Below are 18,655 nucleotides of genomic sequence, written 5' to 3'. Positions count from 1 at the left end.
AAACTTATTTGACTCGGTGGGCATAATTGACACTAAATTATAATAGTTCATTAGCGCCAACGGAGAGTGTAGACAATGGTGTTTTAATAATATATTAATTTCATATTTTCGTTTCATTTACCTCTTTTTGAATATATTCGTAGTAATAAATTAAGATTTGTGACAATTTGTATTGTAATTCTTACGTACAGACTGACAAAAAAATATCTGACACAGTGGACATAAGTCAAACTAAATTACGATAGCTCACTAGCGCCAATGTTGTCAAGTGTCACAAAATCCTTAATAGCCGCGTACCCACCTAGCGCACAGACTCACGCGGCAGCCTCGGTGTGCGGATCGCTAGCGATGGCTCCTGCGGCAGCCTCAGTAGTTTTGTTCCGCGTGGCCGTGGCCGCCTCGCGAGGCAGGCGAGCCATCATAACTCCGCGAGTAGTCGTAATGTACAGTCGTGTATTTTCAGCTGCAGCTATTTTCCTAGCTGCTTATTGTTTAAAGAAACGAAAACAGTCTCGTATCAAAAAAACCTACTGGACTCCTCCTGACTGCCCATGATATCAAAATTACAGAAGACAAACACGGCAAGAGACAAAACTTGAAGTAGCTTCGCGCGCGAGCCAAAACATAACCGTCCCCGCCTAACGCACAGCGCTCACTGAGGCACCTTTGAGCGCGTCAAGTTTACCGACAACAGATGGATCGGGGCCGAGCCATGCTCGGTCGAGGAAACGCGCGCCCGAGGCAGGCGAGGCACACCAGCCGAGGCATTGGCTCACGAGGCTGCCGCGTGAGCCTGTGCGCTAGGTGGGTACGCGGCTAATATACAGTAGCTGTCATGTCATGTTTTATATCAAATGTGATGTCTAACAGTTGGTTTATGAGATCTCTGTATAAAATATATCGTCATCCTTGTTATCTTTGACAAAAAAGATAACAATATGTTTTAAACGAGGATTTAAGTTTCAGAAACACACTGGTAAGTAGGTTTAACATTTCTGGCAAGTGACCTTGATATTGGTGCCTCTAACAAGGTCAGATAAGTTTGTCGCACTATACAAAACATTTTGTATCAATTGATTACTGCATTCGAGTTAAGTGGTATTATAGTGGGAACAGCCTACACTAAGTGTCTTACTTAGCGTGTAATTATCGATTGAATGTGGCAACTACTTTTAATTTTTAGGGTAATTTAAAATACAGATCCGTAACTTGTATGCTTTTTTATATTGATGGCTCCTACGAGTAATGGCCAATGTACAAATTGCCAAATTTTCAGATGTTTTCAGAGTTTCAACCATATAGGAAAAGATTCCGCATAGGATTATACATAGGACCCATCGATTTATTAATAAGAATGAAATGTGATTTTTTTTAATAAAACATTCGTTGATAGTATTTTATTTATTGATTCAAACTCTTTGGTTTAACATCGTTAATAAAACTTTCAATTTGATGTTCCTTAAAAATAAACTCACTATGGGAAAGTTACAAGTCAGCCTAATCTTAATCGTGATAATTAACTATTATTAGCGTTATTTAATTAAATTAACTTATAAAAGAATAATAATTATCAGTCAATGCCCTACAACATAGTCTTAATTTGTACCGTCTGCCTTAATTTATTACCGAAAGTTTTCTACTAAAAGACTACATATTCATCCTCTGAAAAAACTAAAAATATGTTTCTGTACAATTGTTTCGGCAGTGGAAACGTACAGCAATTCGTACAATTGATCCTCATTACTTATGTTACTGAAATCCTAAAAGTGATGTTGCATTTAAATTTTTAAGTATTATATAATAAGATTCAAAGTTTATGGCGGCTCGTATTGCTACCCGCTCACGGCAGCCAGGGGTCACTTGATTCACTAAAACCCCTCCGTGGTAATCCTCGAGTGCGACTAAGAGAGTCCCGGGATAACCAAAGAGCCGCACCTGGACAAGGTTCCGACGACACCTAAAATCGTGTTGTGCTTAGCGTTTCGTACATAAAGAGCGGCCATAAAGTTTGTATGTCATTGTACAATCTCATTCTACATTATAGTCTGTGATATTATCGGGGTAGGTATATTCTATGGGGTCAGGTTTGAGTCGTTGCGCGCGCAGGCGCACGAGGGGCCGGGGGCGCTGTCTCTGCGGGGGGGCGGTGGCGGCGGCCGCGTACTGCTTGTCGAGGCAGCACCGCAAGTCACCCTCCTTTAGGCCGGACGTCGCAGGACAGAACGGAGCTGTGAAGTCTTCAACGCAGTACGCACCGGACGCCCTGAGAATTTATAAAAAACAAAAGGTGATGAATGGTAAAAGGTGTCGAAAGGTGAAATAAGGGGTGCTAAAAGGTATGTGGGTGTAAAAGGTGAGCGGTCATAAAAGGTGTCAGAGGTGTGTATGTTAGGTCACTAAGGGCAGGTTGAGTATTGTACGTACGTCATGGGCGCGGGCTGTCCGAGCGGCACGGGCAGGGCGGCGGCGCGCGCGGGCGGCACGCGCACGGAGCAGCGCCGGCCGCACGGCGCCGCCTGACGCGCGCGGAACAGGCTCTCCGCCTGGTAGCAGATAGACCACACGTGGCTGCATAGCGCTTCGTCTGCAACGGTACATATCAACTTGTGTCATGTCTATCGTCACCAGAATCCACCAGGAAGCAGGGAACTCGTGTAATAATTTTTATGAATCTAATCGTTTGGAAAACGCAGGTCTTATTCCCTGGTACATCTCTCTTTCAAATTGTGAACTTTCAATTTTAAATCGGCAGTTTCCAGGGGTCCATTTAGACCAGTTTGAAAGAAAGATTTAAGAGTATGATGTATGAACGTTTTGTACTAACTGGGGGTGTCCTCGCAGTATGGCTGACTACGGCCGCCGTTGAGACAGAAGTCCGCGTGTCCAAGACGCGCCGCTTCCCCGTAACGGCCGGCGTTGGTGTGCAACACGTGCACGGCGCGCGCATCGCCCGGGTCCAGTCGCAGCGCGGGTGCAGACCGGATCAGAGGCCGCGCCGGGTCCAGACCTAGATGCGACGCGGTTAAAGTAATATAAAGCACAATGCGCAAAACTTCTGATTGATTAAACAATTCTAAATCTAAATTATATACTTAATTGTCTATGACTTTTTCTTTCCTAATTCAGGCTGAAGTTCTACCATTAGAATTAAACTCATACAAACTTCACGATGAGAAAGACTATGTTACAATACGTACCAATAATCCTATTAAGCCTGAAGGTGAGATAGTTTGCTAGTATGCCGCACATGTGGGCGCCCAGCGAGTGTCCGACACAAGTGAGCCTGTCGGGGCGCAGCCCGGCCTGGCGGAGCGCGCCCAGCGCCTGCGCCACGCAGCGCGCCGCCGGTCGTAGGTTGTGTACGGCCGCCACGTAGCACGGCGGCTGGCACAGTGCGCCCCAGTCTACCATCAGTACGTTGTAGCCGCCGCGACGCAAGTACGCTTCAAAATATAGGGCATACATACACTATCTAGATCAATCCCAAAGTAGTAAAATAGGAGGATCCCCCTTTTTTGACAATGAGGAAAAAGCCTTGAGGGGAAAACACGATCCTGGATAAAATTTCGGTATTTATCCTCGATTGCGACTATACAGAACCTTCTAGAGTCCATTAAAGATCTGGCATGGGTCTGTACGATGGCGGGAAATAAAGCTGAAGGTTGAAGTTGAAGAGGAATTGTTCAAAAAACTAAAGGGTTTCATCATAACCAGTACAATTTTAAAAAGGAACGTTTGTGAATATTTGTGTTAGAGGATAATGAACTAGAATGGAATTTAAGTAAAGTTGTAAACTAGGATAGGAAAATTTCAATAAACAAACAACGCGTTTCTCTACTATAAATGGAATATAAACTTTTCACGTCAACTTCATCTTACGTAAGTCTTTATGCTTCCTGATTCTAAACACTGCCTTTTACATGACTAGAATAAATATAACATGGCTACATAAAGCCATTAACCGCAGTTTATATAACTATTAGGTACTTATCATACCAAGATTTTGAACAATAAATAAATTAACAATTACAACAATCGCTTCGATGGTTATAAACATTAAATCTGGTATTGCAAACACGTTAGGAATGGATAGGATACTGTTGTTTTTAACCAATACATATTTAGGAATAATGACATTCTCATTACCTATTTGAATAAAACAAATGTTGTTGCAGCTTACAGCATTTAACAATGTTGCAAAAGATGCGTTAAATATTAACAGCCTCAACAAACGGAGAAAGTTGTGGGAAATGCGTAAAGTGCACCTTGTCAAGTTGCATCACCAGGAGCACTTTCACTCTCCTTGTTACCTATGTAGAGCTTATATGAGCATTATACCATATTCACCATTTGTCTATCTCACTTATTACTAATTTTATAATAGCAAAAGTTTTAATGGCTGGATGATTGTTGGCAGATAACGCAACAACGGCTGAATGGATCTGGATGATATTTGGCATAGAGATAGTTTTTTTTAAATATATTATGAGGTGGCAAAGGAACAAGCGGCCACCTGAATTCGCTGAAATGGCGAAGCAACCGCTGCCATAGACATCCGCAATTTAACATTTTTGGTTGGAATATAGCTACATACTAAGTTTTTTTTTAATTCCACTCAAACGAAGTCGCGGGCCACAGCTAGTATTATTATTATAAAAATTTGTAGAGTTCGTCCATTTAATTTTCATAAAGGATTTTGATTTACGTTTACGTTACGAATCTACACAAAAGTAATCTGCCTGAAGACGTATTCAGTATTACCGTCCGCAATACATAAACATTTTGCTGTCTCTATTTTTAAGCAGAGGATGACAAGGATGAAATATATTTTAATTGATTAACTTAGACTCAAAGAACAAAAGTAACATTTGAAGCCTGAGAAACATTCAATTGTTTCAACAACTTAACTATGAAACAGTGGGAATTATCACCAGGAAGTTAGGATGTTGGTAGACATCAGTTCATAGAGCAAAGGAAGTTTTACTTTCATAATGAATACAATCTTTATGTTATGAGAAATTATTTCATTTTAATTTTGTGACTCTACTATTATTACAAACCTTATCGAGGATTATATGTACAACTTGTACACATCCTTCCAACTTTTCGACATCCTTTTTAATATATTTGGCAAAACAGAGATAACAATATGGTAATTCTCACACAGTTTTTTCTTCACAACCCATTGAATTCCTTCATAAGTAAATGACTTATACGATATTTTGTTTTGGAATATAAGTTCATATTCCGTATATCATAAGGCTTACTTTTAAAAACATTATAAATTAAAAGTAATAAATATTACGTAGCCATTGTGTAGCAGTATAAAACTTCCTTACAAAAGATTTCAACGCAACCCTCTGTGATTTATTATTACTTTGACAATACGTTTTACCAAAAAACCTTAGACATTTCTAAGAATCTTAAATAACACAAAAAATGCTAATCATGTAAATGTTATAGTGAAACTGATTTAAAACGCAAACGGAATAATAAATACAAGTAAGAAATCTTTTGGTAAGAGTTTGTTACGCAACTATTCGTATAACAAATTGTATATTTGAATATGTTACTTGTTAAAAAAAACGTGAAAGGAGATTTAATTAGTTATTACTATCGCTATATTCTACTTAAGGAAATATACGTAAAGAAATCGAAACTATTTCGTATACAAAACATCCAAATATTCACATGTTTTACGTCTTTCTAATTGTTTAATTTATACAATACTTATAAGTATGTATTTTTTACTAATTTACATTCAAAAACGTCATAATACTGAATTATGAATATTTAATCAAATATAAAATAATACTTTCTAATAAGAGTTCTATTTTATAATGATTATTTAATATTAGTAAATTTAAATTAAATCGTGTGAAAGTCGTGTTAGTTACACTGTTTATAACTCAAGAACGGCTGAATCGATTTGACTGAAAATTGGTGGGCAGGTAGCTTATAACCAGGAAACGGACATAGGATAATTTTTACCCCGTTTTCTATTTTTTATTCCGCGCGGACGGAGTCGCGGGTAAAAGCTAGTTTCTAATACATAACTAATCAAACACACATATTAAATATAGAATAATAATAATAACCATTTAATATAGAAAAATTTAACCAACAGATTAACTAGAAGCCTATCACCAATTAATGTACTATTAATAAAAATCAAATTGTATATCATTTCCTCTATGTGCTCTTAAACTATGAATCAAACGTTAATAAAACTTTTGTAGGATGTTTTGAGGATATAAAAAAAATAAAAAATCTTAACTTGATTTGACATTACAATAAATGTAGTTTTCAACGGAGGTCCAGTAAGTCATTCAGTCACTTACCGTCTCTAAGTACGACGATAGGCAAGGTATCATCTCCGCCAGCATAGCCGTGTATCAGCAAGATGGTTTCGTGCGAGGGCTCCCAACCGCTCTGTCGCAACCAGTCCTCGCTGAACAAGTCTACCTATGAACGAAGAAATATTAGAATAGCCAACAGACTACGTACAATTGTACGACTATAAGATTAAACGCACGCATAACCTTAAAGAAGTCACTTAGTATAGTTTTAGTAGGTGAAATCTACTCTAAGTACTGTTTAAGAAACCATGAATTGATGCAACGTCAAAAAACTCCCTGTCCTTATCCCACTAAAGTTGGTTTGCAAAATTTTATGAATTCCTTTACCTTCTGACAGTATGCAAAAATATAGATCAGATTGTGTCGCTCTAAAAATACCTATGTTCATCGTCCATAAGACGATTATGTCTTGCAAAACTAAATTACCTATGTTAATCTAGATTCGCAGTAACACATTTGTACGTGATAATTTATAATTATTGCATACAGCGTCGCGTCGGCCGCATTCTTTAGCCATCGTCAAAATATGCGTGCCCCGTATGCGATTGTGTTCCGGCATTCACTAACCTTACCTAAACGTTTTGTGTATATTAATTTGTTAATATGTCATGTTAAATCAAATAATAATTCAAAAATCAAGTCACTTTATCATGCAATTTTCGAATTATAACAATCCGCGGAAATATATGAATTAAATGAATTCATATTCATCAAAATTGCTTCATCCATTTAATCTACAGGAGGTTACAAAAACATCAAAAAATATACTAAATTTTCTTGTTATATACGAGTATTAATAACATATTTTGAATCTGTGATGAAAAGTAAAAAGTATGTTCCTCCAAACTGCATATAAGCACGTATTTAGCAACTTTGTTTTTAATTCATTGAGGACAAGGTCGCAGAGACTCGCCGGGTATTGTTTACACACGAACATAGAAACAGGTAGCAACCGCGACACATGAATGAAGAAAGGATACCCTTCTACCTGGGGACAGTTAGCGGTAATTTAGCGAAATAACCCACTAAGCAAATCTATATATATAAAAGAAAGTCGTGTTAGTTACACTTTTTATAACTCAAGAACGGCTGAATCGATTTGACTGAAAATTGGTGGGGAGGTAGCTTAGAACCAGGAAACGGACATAGGATAATTTTTACCCCGTTTTCTATTTTTTATTCCGCGCGAACGGAATCGCGGGTAAAAGCTAGTATGGAATAAATTTTAAATAAATGAAGTAAACAATACTGCGATTTATAGACCGGAAGTTGTGACTAAGAATTTGAGAAAGTTTTTATATTATTTATGTATCACTGATTAAATTATAATTTGATATTTCGTAGGCGTTTCTCGATTTAAAAATAATTTTTATATTAGACCCACTGTTTATTCATAGTTAATGCTACTTTTGTATTAAAGGACTAAAGGGAAATATGTCTCTTTTTCAAAGGTTTCATAAAATTAAACATGTGTACAAAGAAGATCGATTAATTCGCAATATCATTTGATAAAATAATTTAATAAGATTTTAAAGTCAATGTTTTCATATTACATAACTGACTTACCGATGGTTTCTGAGACCAAAATCCCTGTATAAAACATATCGTCATCCATCGCATTATTTTTGACAAGAAATAACAATATAATACAGGGATATTGGACTCAGAAACCAACGATTAGTAATTAAATTCTTTGTAGAGAAAGACGAGTTACTCATAATGGATTTAACACTGTTATTAACTCTGTTTAATAATAAATTTTAATTACTGCATCCACTCAATATAAACAATAAGATGCATTATCAGAAACTGAAGAAATAACTTGAAGAGTTTAATTACGGTGATTGATTCTACAATTTGTGTAGCGATAGTATTAAACAATTTTATGTTAAAGACATATGCGAGACAAAAATGATTCACAATTTTTAAAGCACAAGATTTTTCAATAATCAGTTTTTCTATCATTTCCTTGTTCCAATAAAAGTTAACAGTATTCGAGTATATATTTTTTTGTTTTATTTGCTTGTATTAAATTCTATCTTTAGTTTTGTTGGAGAAAAGAAAGTGTTGCCATTTAGAAATCGTTAGAAAAACTGCTTTGTATTCTCCCAAGGCGCTTGTAACGGACGCCGCGTACACTACGAGGATGCCTTAATAACTTTAAGTTTAAACAGGTCGCGGACTGTATTAGTTACCTGATTTTATGAACTAGTTCACTAATAAACTATATAGACTAAAAAGTAATGGACACGTTATAGTAAATAAAGTATTTCTTCTCTCAATAATTTGTCTCTGTGTATATCTTGGAATAGAAGAACAGTGGAGTAGTTCGTTTTTATGCGGTTGTTTTAAATATCGGGAATGAGTGAATGTTGTCTTCCACTGCCGAAATACGTGATAATATGTATAAATCATTCGGCAATAATAATTGACAGTCAAATTAAAAAAATCACCAATGAAAAAATGCCTCCACAAAATGCAGGTATTTTAAAGAAATATGTATAATATGTATGCATATATGTACGTACAGTTTTCTTGAATGGCTCCGACTCTGTATACAAGTTGATGATGACGTTGGGGTCAGGACATGGCTCGCGATCCCGTCGCCACACGCAATCCTCGAATGAAGCATTTGCGTAAATATCATTGTTGAGGAATAGAGCCTCCTTGATAGGCTTGCGTTGGCCACAAACATCTGGTACAAGAGAAAAGTCATGATTTTTTTTTATTTAAGACATAATTTAATAAATAATTTAAGCATTTATGGCTGTTTGTTTTATTTTAATGTTGGCTCTCGCTTTTAATGTTAAACGTAACTTTATGAATGACTTAATAAGACGAAGAAATTGTTTACACAAAACACACGGTAATGGGGACATTGTTTTAACCTAAAAAATACATTACTTGCGAAAACTTTTACATATTAAGTAATTAGAAATATTATTTAATGAAATACAAAAAATTTACAACAGTTCTGTACTAATTTAAATTAACTTTCAACAAACATGATGATATACAATATTTAAATAATAATAAAAAATAATACAAAAACTAATCATTACAATTTCATCGTTCTGTTTTTTTTTTATATTTATATTTGCAATATTCGATATAAAAAAATAATTATGCCAAAAACAAAACAAATAAATAACAGAAAATGAACAGAAATTAGCTAATTGTTATTCAGTGACATATATTATGTGATTTGTACATACCGTGAGGAAATAGTGTTATTACTGCGATGAAAAAAGGCGCGAATTTGTTACGAGGCATGTTCGCCGGTCGCGGTCGGTTGCTAAACTGAACTGAACGCAAGAGACGCGTTACGAAGTGCCTACGATACGAAATTCGCACACACATTACGTTTTAAGTCACTCAAGGGTTAAGAACGTTTTATAATAAACTTACATTTCAAACATGAACTAACTTAATAGCCGGAATGACAACATGAAGTATACTCGTAATAGTCGTATATCGTGAATTCATTCGTCGCATCACAGGGTAGAGTTAAATTTGCAATAGATAAATATTTTTAAACACGTTATAATTTTAAAAAAAAATTAAAAAGTGAGTATTTACATATAAACATGCTTTTATTTTGATATCTGTTAGCACAAAACTAATTTCCTTCAGAATCAGAATTTATTTATAGCCAAAGGTTGGTGTAAGCGGCCACCTGATGTCTACTAAAATAGCGAAGTGATTGCTACACAAAAAGACATCTGCACTTAGTAAATAAATTGCAGGTGAGTAACATTACTCTACCAACCTTATCTAACTTTTTACTCGAGTTTCTTGATAGTTTCATATACTGAAAATCCTCATGTTAAAATCGTGTGAATAATCGTTCACTGTGAATATAAATAATGTAAAATTGTAGTATTGCATAATTGAATTAAAATTATGACAGGCGCTGAAAATAAATATTCTCACATTTGATTAAACAAAGAATATTTTATTGTACAATATGCTTTTGAATAAAATACTTACTAAGATTCGGAAGCTCCAATGTAGTAATAGCTTTGAAAACTAAAATTTCTTAACAACGTTTGAATGCCTATTTTTATTGTCACTTAAACGAAACTGAGCATGCCCATTTATATAACACATTATAATAATAGTACTTAACTATACAACATGACTTGTGCGTTTTCGCAGACCCCACCACCAGTATTTTTTAAAGAGGCCCTTTGCACTATCGCAGGGATAAGAAAGTATTAAGTGAAATAAAAATAAGTATTCACGCACCAACACCATGCATTATTTAATGTATACTTTAAACATTCTTGTGGAGGAACTGCAGGGCAATTCCTTTGCTATGAGAATTCACTTAATGTTTCTGACCACTTCAGTAGCACTTTTTGCGCTTCTGCTTTTTCAGAACATTTCATATTAATACATACGTACATACTAATATAATTATGCTATCGTCAAGGTTATTTGTCAATGTAATCTGGCACCAAACCAAACTATGCAAGTTGTTGCGTTGAAATCTTATATCTTTACACATGTACCTATGAAAAGAATCAGCGAAATCTCAAAGTTTCTACACACGTAGAGAAGGCTCTACGTGTACGGACACGAAGTGAATGATTGTTATTTGTTTGTGTGTGTGAGCGCAGGTGAGAGAGCGTGCGGCGGAGCGGGACGGCGCGACAGCCTCCGCTCAGACGCGGCGCATCGCCGCCGCGCCGCCGATAGCGACAGCCAGTCCGAGACACGCGCCCGTGCTCGCGCGCACTCGCGTACCTATCAATATAACCTTGTTTCGACAAAACAACGTAACGTAAAAAATAAGTAGTTAAATATCGCGACGCAATAACAACAAACAAATAACAAAGACATACGCCATTAAAGTGTTCTACTGCCGATGCCAAACTTCAAAAGTACATTGATCGATCTAATTGTGCGAATGCCACGGTCCACAACATACGCGGCCGGCGGCGCGGCGTTCCCCTGCGACGTTCATTCAAGGACCATTCGTTGAACCTATGCCACTCCGGCATTCGTGTGCGCTTAAACCCGTCGACTCAGAAATGAACCTCCGAGTGTGCGAGGTGAAGTACCGATCGAGCTGATGACAGTCCGCGAATCGGCTGCAACTACGATGTCAATCAGTCAGAACGCCGGACAGTTTAACAAGCAGAAACAGCAAGCGGCGGCCAAGCAGGGCTCTGAATCTATCACGTATCCACCGCGCTACCATCCGCCGCCGTCCACCGCCGGCCAGAAGGTGACTTCGGTCGAGGCTACCGCCAAGGAGTTTAAACCGCCATACGTCGGGAAGCCTACCGATCCTAACAAGATTGTGTACCCTCCCGGTGCACATAGCGCAATACCCGGCCCTTATCAGGTGGGTCCATACCCGCATTTGAAATATCCGCAGGGGTACCCGACGGGCTACCCCATTCCCCCTGCGGCCCTGCGCGTGCTGCGGCCCGGCGGAGAGATCATAACGAAGGCTATTGTGCATGAGCCCGTGGAGGCGACGACGCGCGCGCGTAGCGCAGACGAGGCACAGCGGGCACAGCGTAATTTAGAAGAGGAGCAGATCCATAGGAGATCCGCTGACATGCTTAAGTTCACTAAGCGCATTGAACCCGAGGGCCCGCGAGCCTCCACCGACCAGAGGCGGCAGCTGCAGTCATTACTAGACGAAATAAAGGCACTGAAGGAGGCGAACCGCCGCCTTAGCGAGGACAACCAGGAGCTGCGCGACCTGTGCTGCTTTCTCGACGATGACCGACAAAAGGGCAGGAAGCTGGCGCGTGAGTGGCAGCGGTTCGGCAGGTACACGGCCTCAGTGATGCGGCAGGAGGTGTCTGCCTACCAGAGCAAACTCAGAGAACTGGATGATAAACAGCAGGAATTGATTCGAGACAATTTAGAATTAAAGGAGCTGTGTCTGTACCTGGACGAGGAGCGGGAGAGGAGCACCTGCGTGAACTGTGGGCGCGCGGCAGGCCGCGAGCGCGACGACGGCGACGGCAGCAGCGGCGGCACCAACGCGGAGGAAACTCCGCGTTCCGCGCCTGCACCGGCACCGCCACTCACGCACCCCCAGCTCGCCGAGCGCACCGTACAGTATGTGCGCGATCTCGAGCAAAAAGTACGGCGACTGGAAGCCGAAAAAGGAGTAGGTAGCGGATTCAATGAGAGGCCGGAGGCGGTAGTGCGCGCTCTGCAGGTGCTGGAAGTGAGAGAGCGCGTGGAGCGCGAGAGAAGAAGGCCGGCGCCAGATCTGGACACGGGAGAACAGGCTCTGGTACGAGAGATGTGTAATGTGGTGTGGGGAAAATTGGAGGACGCGCCTCCGCAGGCGCCGCAGCGTTAAAGTTGTTATAAAACATTTGGTGATTCCATTTTGATGTTATTGAGGTGAAACTATATCTAAGTTCGATGAAAGTGCGTAAGAAGTAGCCGGCAAACTCGGAGCATCGTCCGTGGAATCCTACCCTATCGAGGTCACAGCCGGTGTCGACTCTCGTGACCCAAAGACTCGCTCTGACCTTGTTTATTAATGGAGTGTGTAACTGAACTTTTTAGTTTTAAAAAATATAACAACCGTGATTTTTTGTATATCTTGCCCTTTACAAACAGTGATTACAGGAAAATATGTCGGAAAACGAAACCTAAAAGTACAAAGTTGATCTAGATTTTAGATATATTTATTGTTATGGACATTTCTTGATTTGCTCTTGGATATGTGTTTATAGATCTTTTACTAAATATTATAAAGGTTCAATTAAATTTAGCTTTACAGAACTTTTGTTAATGAGGCTATATCTAAGTTTCAATGTCCTAAGTGATGCTAATGACGCTAACTCTTTTTATTTAATGTATGAATAATTCTTTAAAATTGTTATGACTATAAGTCTTTTCATTGTTTACTTCTAAACAATGCAGACTCCATGATGATCCATCCATAAATAATATTGTCCCATAGGTGTGTCACGCAGAAAAAGAAAGTTCTTTGACTAAGTTTTAGATTAGGTTAATGAAATTGTTATTTCTTGAATTTTGTTAAAACATTATTTCCATTTAATATTTGGTATAAGCTTCTGACAAAAAATGATTACAAAATCAGTGTGGTTCTTATAAGAATGTTATGATATTATTGTCACTGATATGGCTTTTTACTAATTTAGATATTGTTTGTGTTGAGAACAGATTGGCCGAAAAATTGTTCCTTGTTTTTTTTTAAAAAAAAAAACATTATTTCCGCTCAATATACCAATGTTTCTGACAGAAAATGATTACAAAATCAATCTGGTTCTTATGAGAATATTATTATTATTATCACTTTTATGTAGCTTTTTACTAATTCACATTTTATTTGTGTTATTTTAATGTTAGTGTTGAGAACAGACTGGCCGAAAAATTGTTCGAAAAATTGTTGTTTTCATCATGAAATTGACTTAAAAGAGTTTAAATCCTTAATTAAAAATATTTAAGGATATTTCCGATTCATTTACTTACATAGAGCTTACATTGTGCATACAGAGAATTGCTTATCTAGTCAACCATAAAGCCGTTTAACACTTACCTTTAGGTTCTATATGTAAGAATACATATTGTCATCCTTTTCAAAAACTTAAAAAAAACACTAATGTAAAACACGTTCTGATTTCATACCACTGCGCTCACTTCTCTAGAAATGTTATTAATTTATTAATCTTAACTTTAATGGAAATAAATTATTTGTGTTTAAATTGCTTTATTTTTTATTACTCTGATTTTATCTAAATGCTTGAAAAAAGGTTTTAATAAATTTCACATTTTTAAATAAATATTAAAAATATCTGTCTGTCCCTCGAGTTCACATGCATCTTTTTTTATGATATTTTTTTTTTATTAACTGAAGAGATATGACAGAAAAAAATGTCTTTACATTGTAAATTCTAATGCGAATGACCGTTCGTATGTATTGTTGAGGGGCAGTGACTTCTTGCGAGTGATTCTTGAAGCGTTAAGCCTATCATTTTGTACCTACGCGGACTTAATGCTATTATTGTTAAAATGCATTGTTTTATTTTCTTTTTAGTGTATATTTGAAATATATAGTAACAGAATGAGTAAAATTAATTTTGCTAAAGCAGTTCTAATTTGTCATTCGTCTTTGATTTTGCATTTCTGGCAAATGGAAACTCGAATTTTAAACGTTGTATTGCTGTTACGGTTTGTTAAGTCTGAATGAAGTCGAATTTATTGTACTTGCAGCAACAAAGAGGAGACATACACGTCGGAATAGAAGGCAATCTGAGATGCTTAATGCGTGCGAGTGTAACAGGGCATATCCAATAGTTATAAACTCAACGTTATTATTTCATACCGAACTCCTGTGTAAAAACAAAAAATGTCATTAAAATGAAAAAATAAATCTGTCAAATGTCATGCTTGTATTTAACCTTCAAATTATTTTCATTTGAATTGAATTGAATTATCGATTTTTAAGATCATTGCACGAAAGTTTACAATCTCGATAACGTTCGTTGATATTTGTGAATAAATATGCCCGAAATGAAAGGAGAACGAGGCGAAGATGAGGATACTATTGGCGTAATAACCTTTGTGCACTTGAATTCTAAACCTAAGCCCATAAAACTTGATTTAAATCTGATTTAACATACTATCAATAAATTCTTCAATTGACGCCTGATAAAAACAAATAGCAATATGGACACCAAACCGCAGCTCGACGAACGGAAGTCGGATAACTTTTTAAGTCTTTAATTTTTCCTAGATATACGTCGGAGGTAGAAACATTGAAGGCGAAAGACACGGCGAGGGTTGGGCTGTGCTGCCGAACGGCGACTTCTACCAGGGCTGTTACTGCCGCGGACTCAGGAATGGGAAGGGCTTGTATGTATTCAAAAACGGTGCGCGCTACGAAGGTGAATAACTGATGACTGACGATTGCCTACTTGCGTGTGATAGTTTGTTTTACTTTATTATTTTATTTAAGGTGAATGGCGTCGTGCGATGAAGTACGGCGTTGGGCAAATGACGTATCCTGACGGGTCCCGTTACGAAGGCGATTGGAGATATGACTTGAAGCAAGGCTTCGGAGCATACTACTACCCTAACGGCGACATTTACGAAGGGGCGTGGTTCAAAGGCAAGCGCCACGGACTGGGAACATATTTCTACGCAGAGTACCAAGTTAAATTCATGGGAACGTGGGTGGACGGTGTTATAGAAGGGCCAGGCCAGATCATGTACCCTCGGGTTCGGTTCCACGGCTCATGGTTTAAAGGTATGCCAAAAGGACCTGGCTGTTTCGTATTCGATACAAATTGCATGCAACACGGATTCTACGAGCTGATCAAAGACCCAAAATATGAGGAGTACGGTGAACACGAAGAAGAAAAGGAGGAAAAAGAAGAGAAAGAAGGGAAATTTGAAGGCGAGGAAGAGGTAGAAGTAGACGAAACAGCGGGTAAAAAAATCAACTTCTATTTAAATTAATTTGTCTTTTTTTAATTTGTACCAGATTTTACTTTTTGTTGTCTAAGAATTCGTCTCTCATGGTTACCTTCATATACCAATTTAATTGCGTTCTAGATCGTAGTGTATATACCTAATAGATTGAAATAGATCATACGTTCAGTTTTCTTCAGGTTTATGGTGCTGTTTATTCACAGGTAAGATATCAGTGTGGCGCGCGCGCAACGTAACTGCGTACCTGGCGGAGTTCTTACCGCCGGAGCCGGTACCGCTGCCAGTGCACGACTCGGTGCCGTCTCTTACGCACGAGAGCGTCAGCACCGAGCTGATGCAGTTCGAACCACCCACCTTGGCTTCTGAGCACGAGGCTGACGATAACGACTCGTGGTTGCTGCATCGACAGCAGTTCATTGAAGAGGCGGAGCAGAAAGAGTAAGGGAGGTGGTATATAACCGGACGACGATGGTTTAAACGGAACGGGTATAGCGTTTAATTGGTCAGAAATAATATCAGTAACTTATATTTGCGCGGCACCGCTTGTACATCACCTCATGTGTGATTTGTTATATGAATATGTTTGTAATAGAATTTCTTGATAAAAATTCTTGCTTGGTTTCTTTTTGATTGTCATACTTTGACAAATCATAAGTGACACTGCTGGGCAGCATTTATAAATTTAGTCATTGCTTGAATGTCCTGATTCAATTGGTGTCTACCAATTGAATCAGGACATTCAAGCAATACATCATACATTCAAGCATACATCATTTTTATGTATATAATATGTCTATATTATATACATAAAAATGATGTGCTGGTTATTTGTGTTCAATCACTTCTTGTGTATATTATGAACTATTGCTCCCTTTAATAAAGCTATTTTGTTAAGTCCGAGACATTATTCTTTGCTGGGAAAGATTTCCTGAATAGCTGAATACTAACTTCATTACAGCAACATTTTATGTTGTCAATAGCAATCATGATATAATAAAAGTATGTACTAGAACTTATATATTTATTACAATTGGTATAGTTAATACCTATTTCTTAGACACAGTGAAAGACTTAGTTAAGAAAGACATCTCTTTTTGCCGAAAAGAAAATTAATAACTGTCATTAAAATTATAACAAATATTATTTAATTGGCACTCACTTCTTTCTGGCCATCTAAATTAAATTACATGAAATATACAAAAGAATATAGCTCCTTGAAATAAAATAAATTAATGGCAACCCTCAACTCTGACAGGTCTTTTTCTAAACAAGTACTAACATTGATATTGTACAATAGACATTTAAAGTTCATATGTAATCTAATTAGTTAAACAGTACATAGTGAATACATAAGAGATTTTCACATGCGATTTTGGATTAACTGAAGATTTTTTTAGGCCAATTAGTTATATACATATATATTAAGTCTGAATTAAAGTAATATAGAATTATGGAAAAACACAACAGTGTCATCCAAACTTTATGTTTGTTTTGAAAATTGAAACACACTACATAGACCACTTTAAGTATTGGCAGCACAAAAAGAATATGGGAGAAAGGCATATTTTTCCACCTGCAGTTGACCCTGGCACCTTTGCAGGCATGGGCTCAGCTAACCTAGAGGTCATAAAGTTTGAATCTTATGCTAAAAGACATTAATTATGTCCACTTCATGCTGTGTCTAGAAAACCATCACATTTTAAATGGTAATTGTGATGGTATACAATATTTTAATTATTGGCTACATTATGTTACGCAATTGTCTACTGTGTGTCACAAAAATTATTTATTATATGAGAAATGTTCTTATAAAAATTGGCAATAAGGTTCATTTATGTTTATTTCTTGCTAAAAACAAAATGAGATAAGTAAAAAAAATTTGATATATTGAGATCAACATTTTGTGTTTCAATTCTATGACATTATGTCTATTGTTTCAAAAGAACTGTGGAATAAAAAATATATTCCATACTAGCTGTCGCCCGCGACTCCGTCCACGCGCAGTTAAAAAATGGGGGGGGGGATGAAAAATAGATGATGGCCGATTCTCATAGATACCAGATAAGCACAAAAAATTTCATCAAAATCGGTCAAGCCATTTCGGAGGAGTATGGCAACGAAAACTGTGACACGAGAATTTTATATATTAGATGTATAAATCTGTGCATGTTGTGACTTGGTCGAGTTGATAAACTTTATTGCCAATTTATAAACATGAAACTAAAAGTTTTTAACTGTTCCCTCATGGGCAAATTATGCTAAATTAAATTAAAATTTATCTATGTTTGTGAATTTGGTGTTGCATTGTTGTTGGCTCCAGCATTGTTATTTTCAAATGTATTTTTATTCTTAAGTAGATAAGCAGCTAAATAACTGATAGGATCTGGCGGCCTCTCTTTAGCCAAAGCTGATAGTCCTTGTAATAATATAGGAACAACTGTTTGGTCGAGGTATTGGCGTGTAGGCAGTGCATTGAGATCAATTCTTGATTTTCGATTAGCATTCGTTTCATTGTCTTTTTCCATGGCAATAACTTTCTGTAAATTGGAGTAAAATCAGAGCTAAAACTTCAATAAGATATTGATTTATCGGAAAATGTATTAATACATATAAAACATTTATTACCTTTATAGAATCAGGTATTTTGGTTGACGGCTGTTCGTCCTTAGGGGCTTGAATCGCTGTTGTGGAGGTTTCTGACATCGGTTGCAGTTATTTTTCGACGCAGAACCGGCTTTATAAATAAACTATTCTTTTTAAATAATGAAACAAACCCCTGATTACATTTGACGTGCAAAAAATTAATAAACGGCTTAAAGTCAAAGCTCAAAGATTAATAAACAGGGTGACAGTTA

General features: G+C 37.3%; 4 protein-coding genes across 4 annotated transcripts; 2 read left to right on the top strand and 2 right to left on the bottom strand.

Annotated features, from left to right (window-relative positions):
- Positions 1-1,573: 1,573 nt before the first annotated feature.
- Positions 1,574-9,673, bottom strand: LOC106712658 (pancreatic triacylglycerol lipase). Its single transcript, XM_014505281.2, has 7 exons — positions 9,575-9,673; positions 8,888-9,054; positions 6,342-6,465; positions 3,198-3,443; positions 2,825-3,007; positions 2,425-2,584; positions 1,574-2,263 (listed from the first exon to the last, which is right to left on the bottom strand). The coding sequence occupies exons 1-7, from the start codon at positions 9,630-9,632 to the stop codon at positions 2,029-2,031; spliced, it is 1,173 nt and encodes a 390-aa protein (XP_014360767.1). The 5' UTR covers positions 9,633-9,673; the 3' UTR covers positions 1,574-2,028.
- Positions 9,674-11,034: 1,361 nt separating this feature from the next.
- Positions 11,035-13,392, top strand: LOC106712654 (coiled-coil domain-containing protein 85C-A). The gene has a single exon (XM_014505275.2). The coding sequence runs from the start codon at positions 11,437-11,439 to the stop codon at positions 12,691-12,693; it is 1,257 nt and encodes a 418-aa protein (XP_014360761.2). The 5' UTR covers positions 11,035-11,436; the 3' UTR covers positions 12,694-13,392.
- A 1,383-nt stretch (positions 13,393-14,775) lies between these two features.
- LOC106712646 (radial spoke head 1 homolog) lies at positions 14,776-16,337 on the top strand. Its single transcript, XM_014505267.2, has 4 exons — positions 14,776-14,918; positions 15,103-15,253; positions 15,325-15,798; positions 16,004-16,337. Exons 1-4 carry the CDS (start codon positions 14,871-14,873, stop codon positions 16,240-16,242), a joined length of 912 nt encoding a protein of 303 aa, XP_014360753.2. The 5' UTR covers positions 14,776-14,870; the 3' UTR covers positions 16,243-16,337.
- Positions 16,338-18,011: 1,674 nt separating this feature from the next.
- On the bottom strand, positions 18,012-18,655 carry LOC106712663 (protein dpy-30 homolog). The gene is made up of 2 exons (XM_014505285.2): positions 18,426-18,655; positions 18,012-18,337 (listed from the first exon to the last, which is right to left on the bottom strand). The coding sequence occupies exons 1-2, from the start codon at positions 18,501-18,503 to the stop codon at positions 18,080-18,082; spliced, it is 336 nt and encodes a 111-aa protein (XP_014360771.1). The 5' UTR covers positions 18,504-18,655; the 3' UTR covers positions 18,012-18,079.

Source organism: Papilio machaon, chromosome 7 (assembly GCF_912999745.1).
Source record: "Papilio machaon chromosome 7, ilPapMach1.1, whole genome shotgun sequence".
Taxonomy (NCBI): domain Eukaryota; kingdom Metazoa; phylum Arthropoda; class Insecta; order Lepidoptera; family Papilionidae; genus Papilio; species Papilio machaon.
Note: the sequence above shows the minus strand (reverse complement) of the source record. Positions and strands in the feature narration are given on the sequence as shown.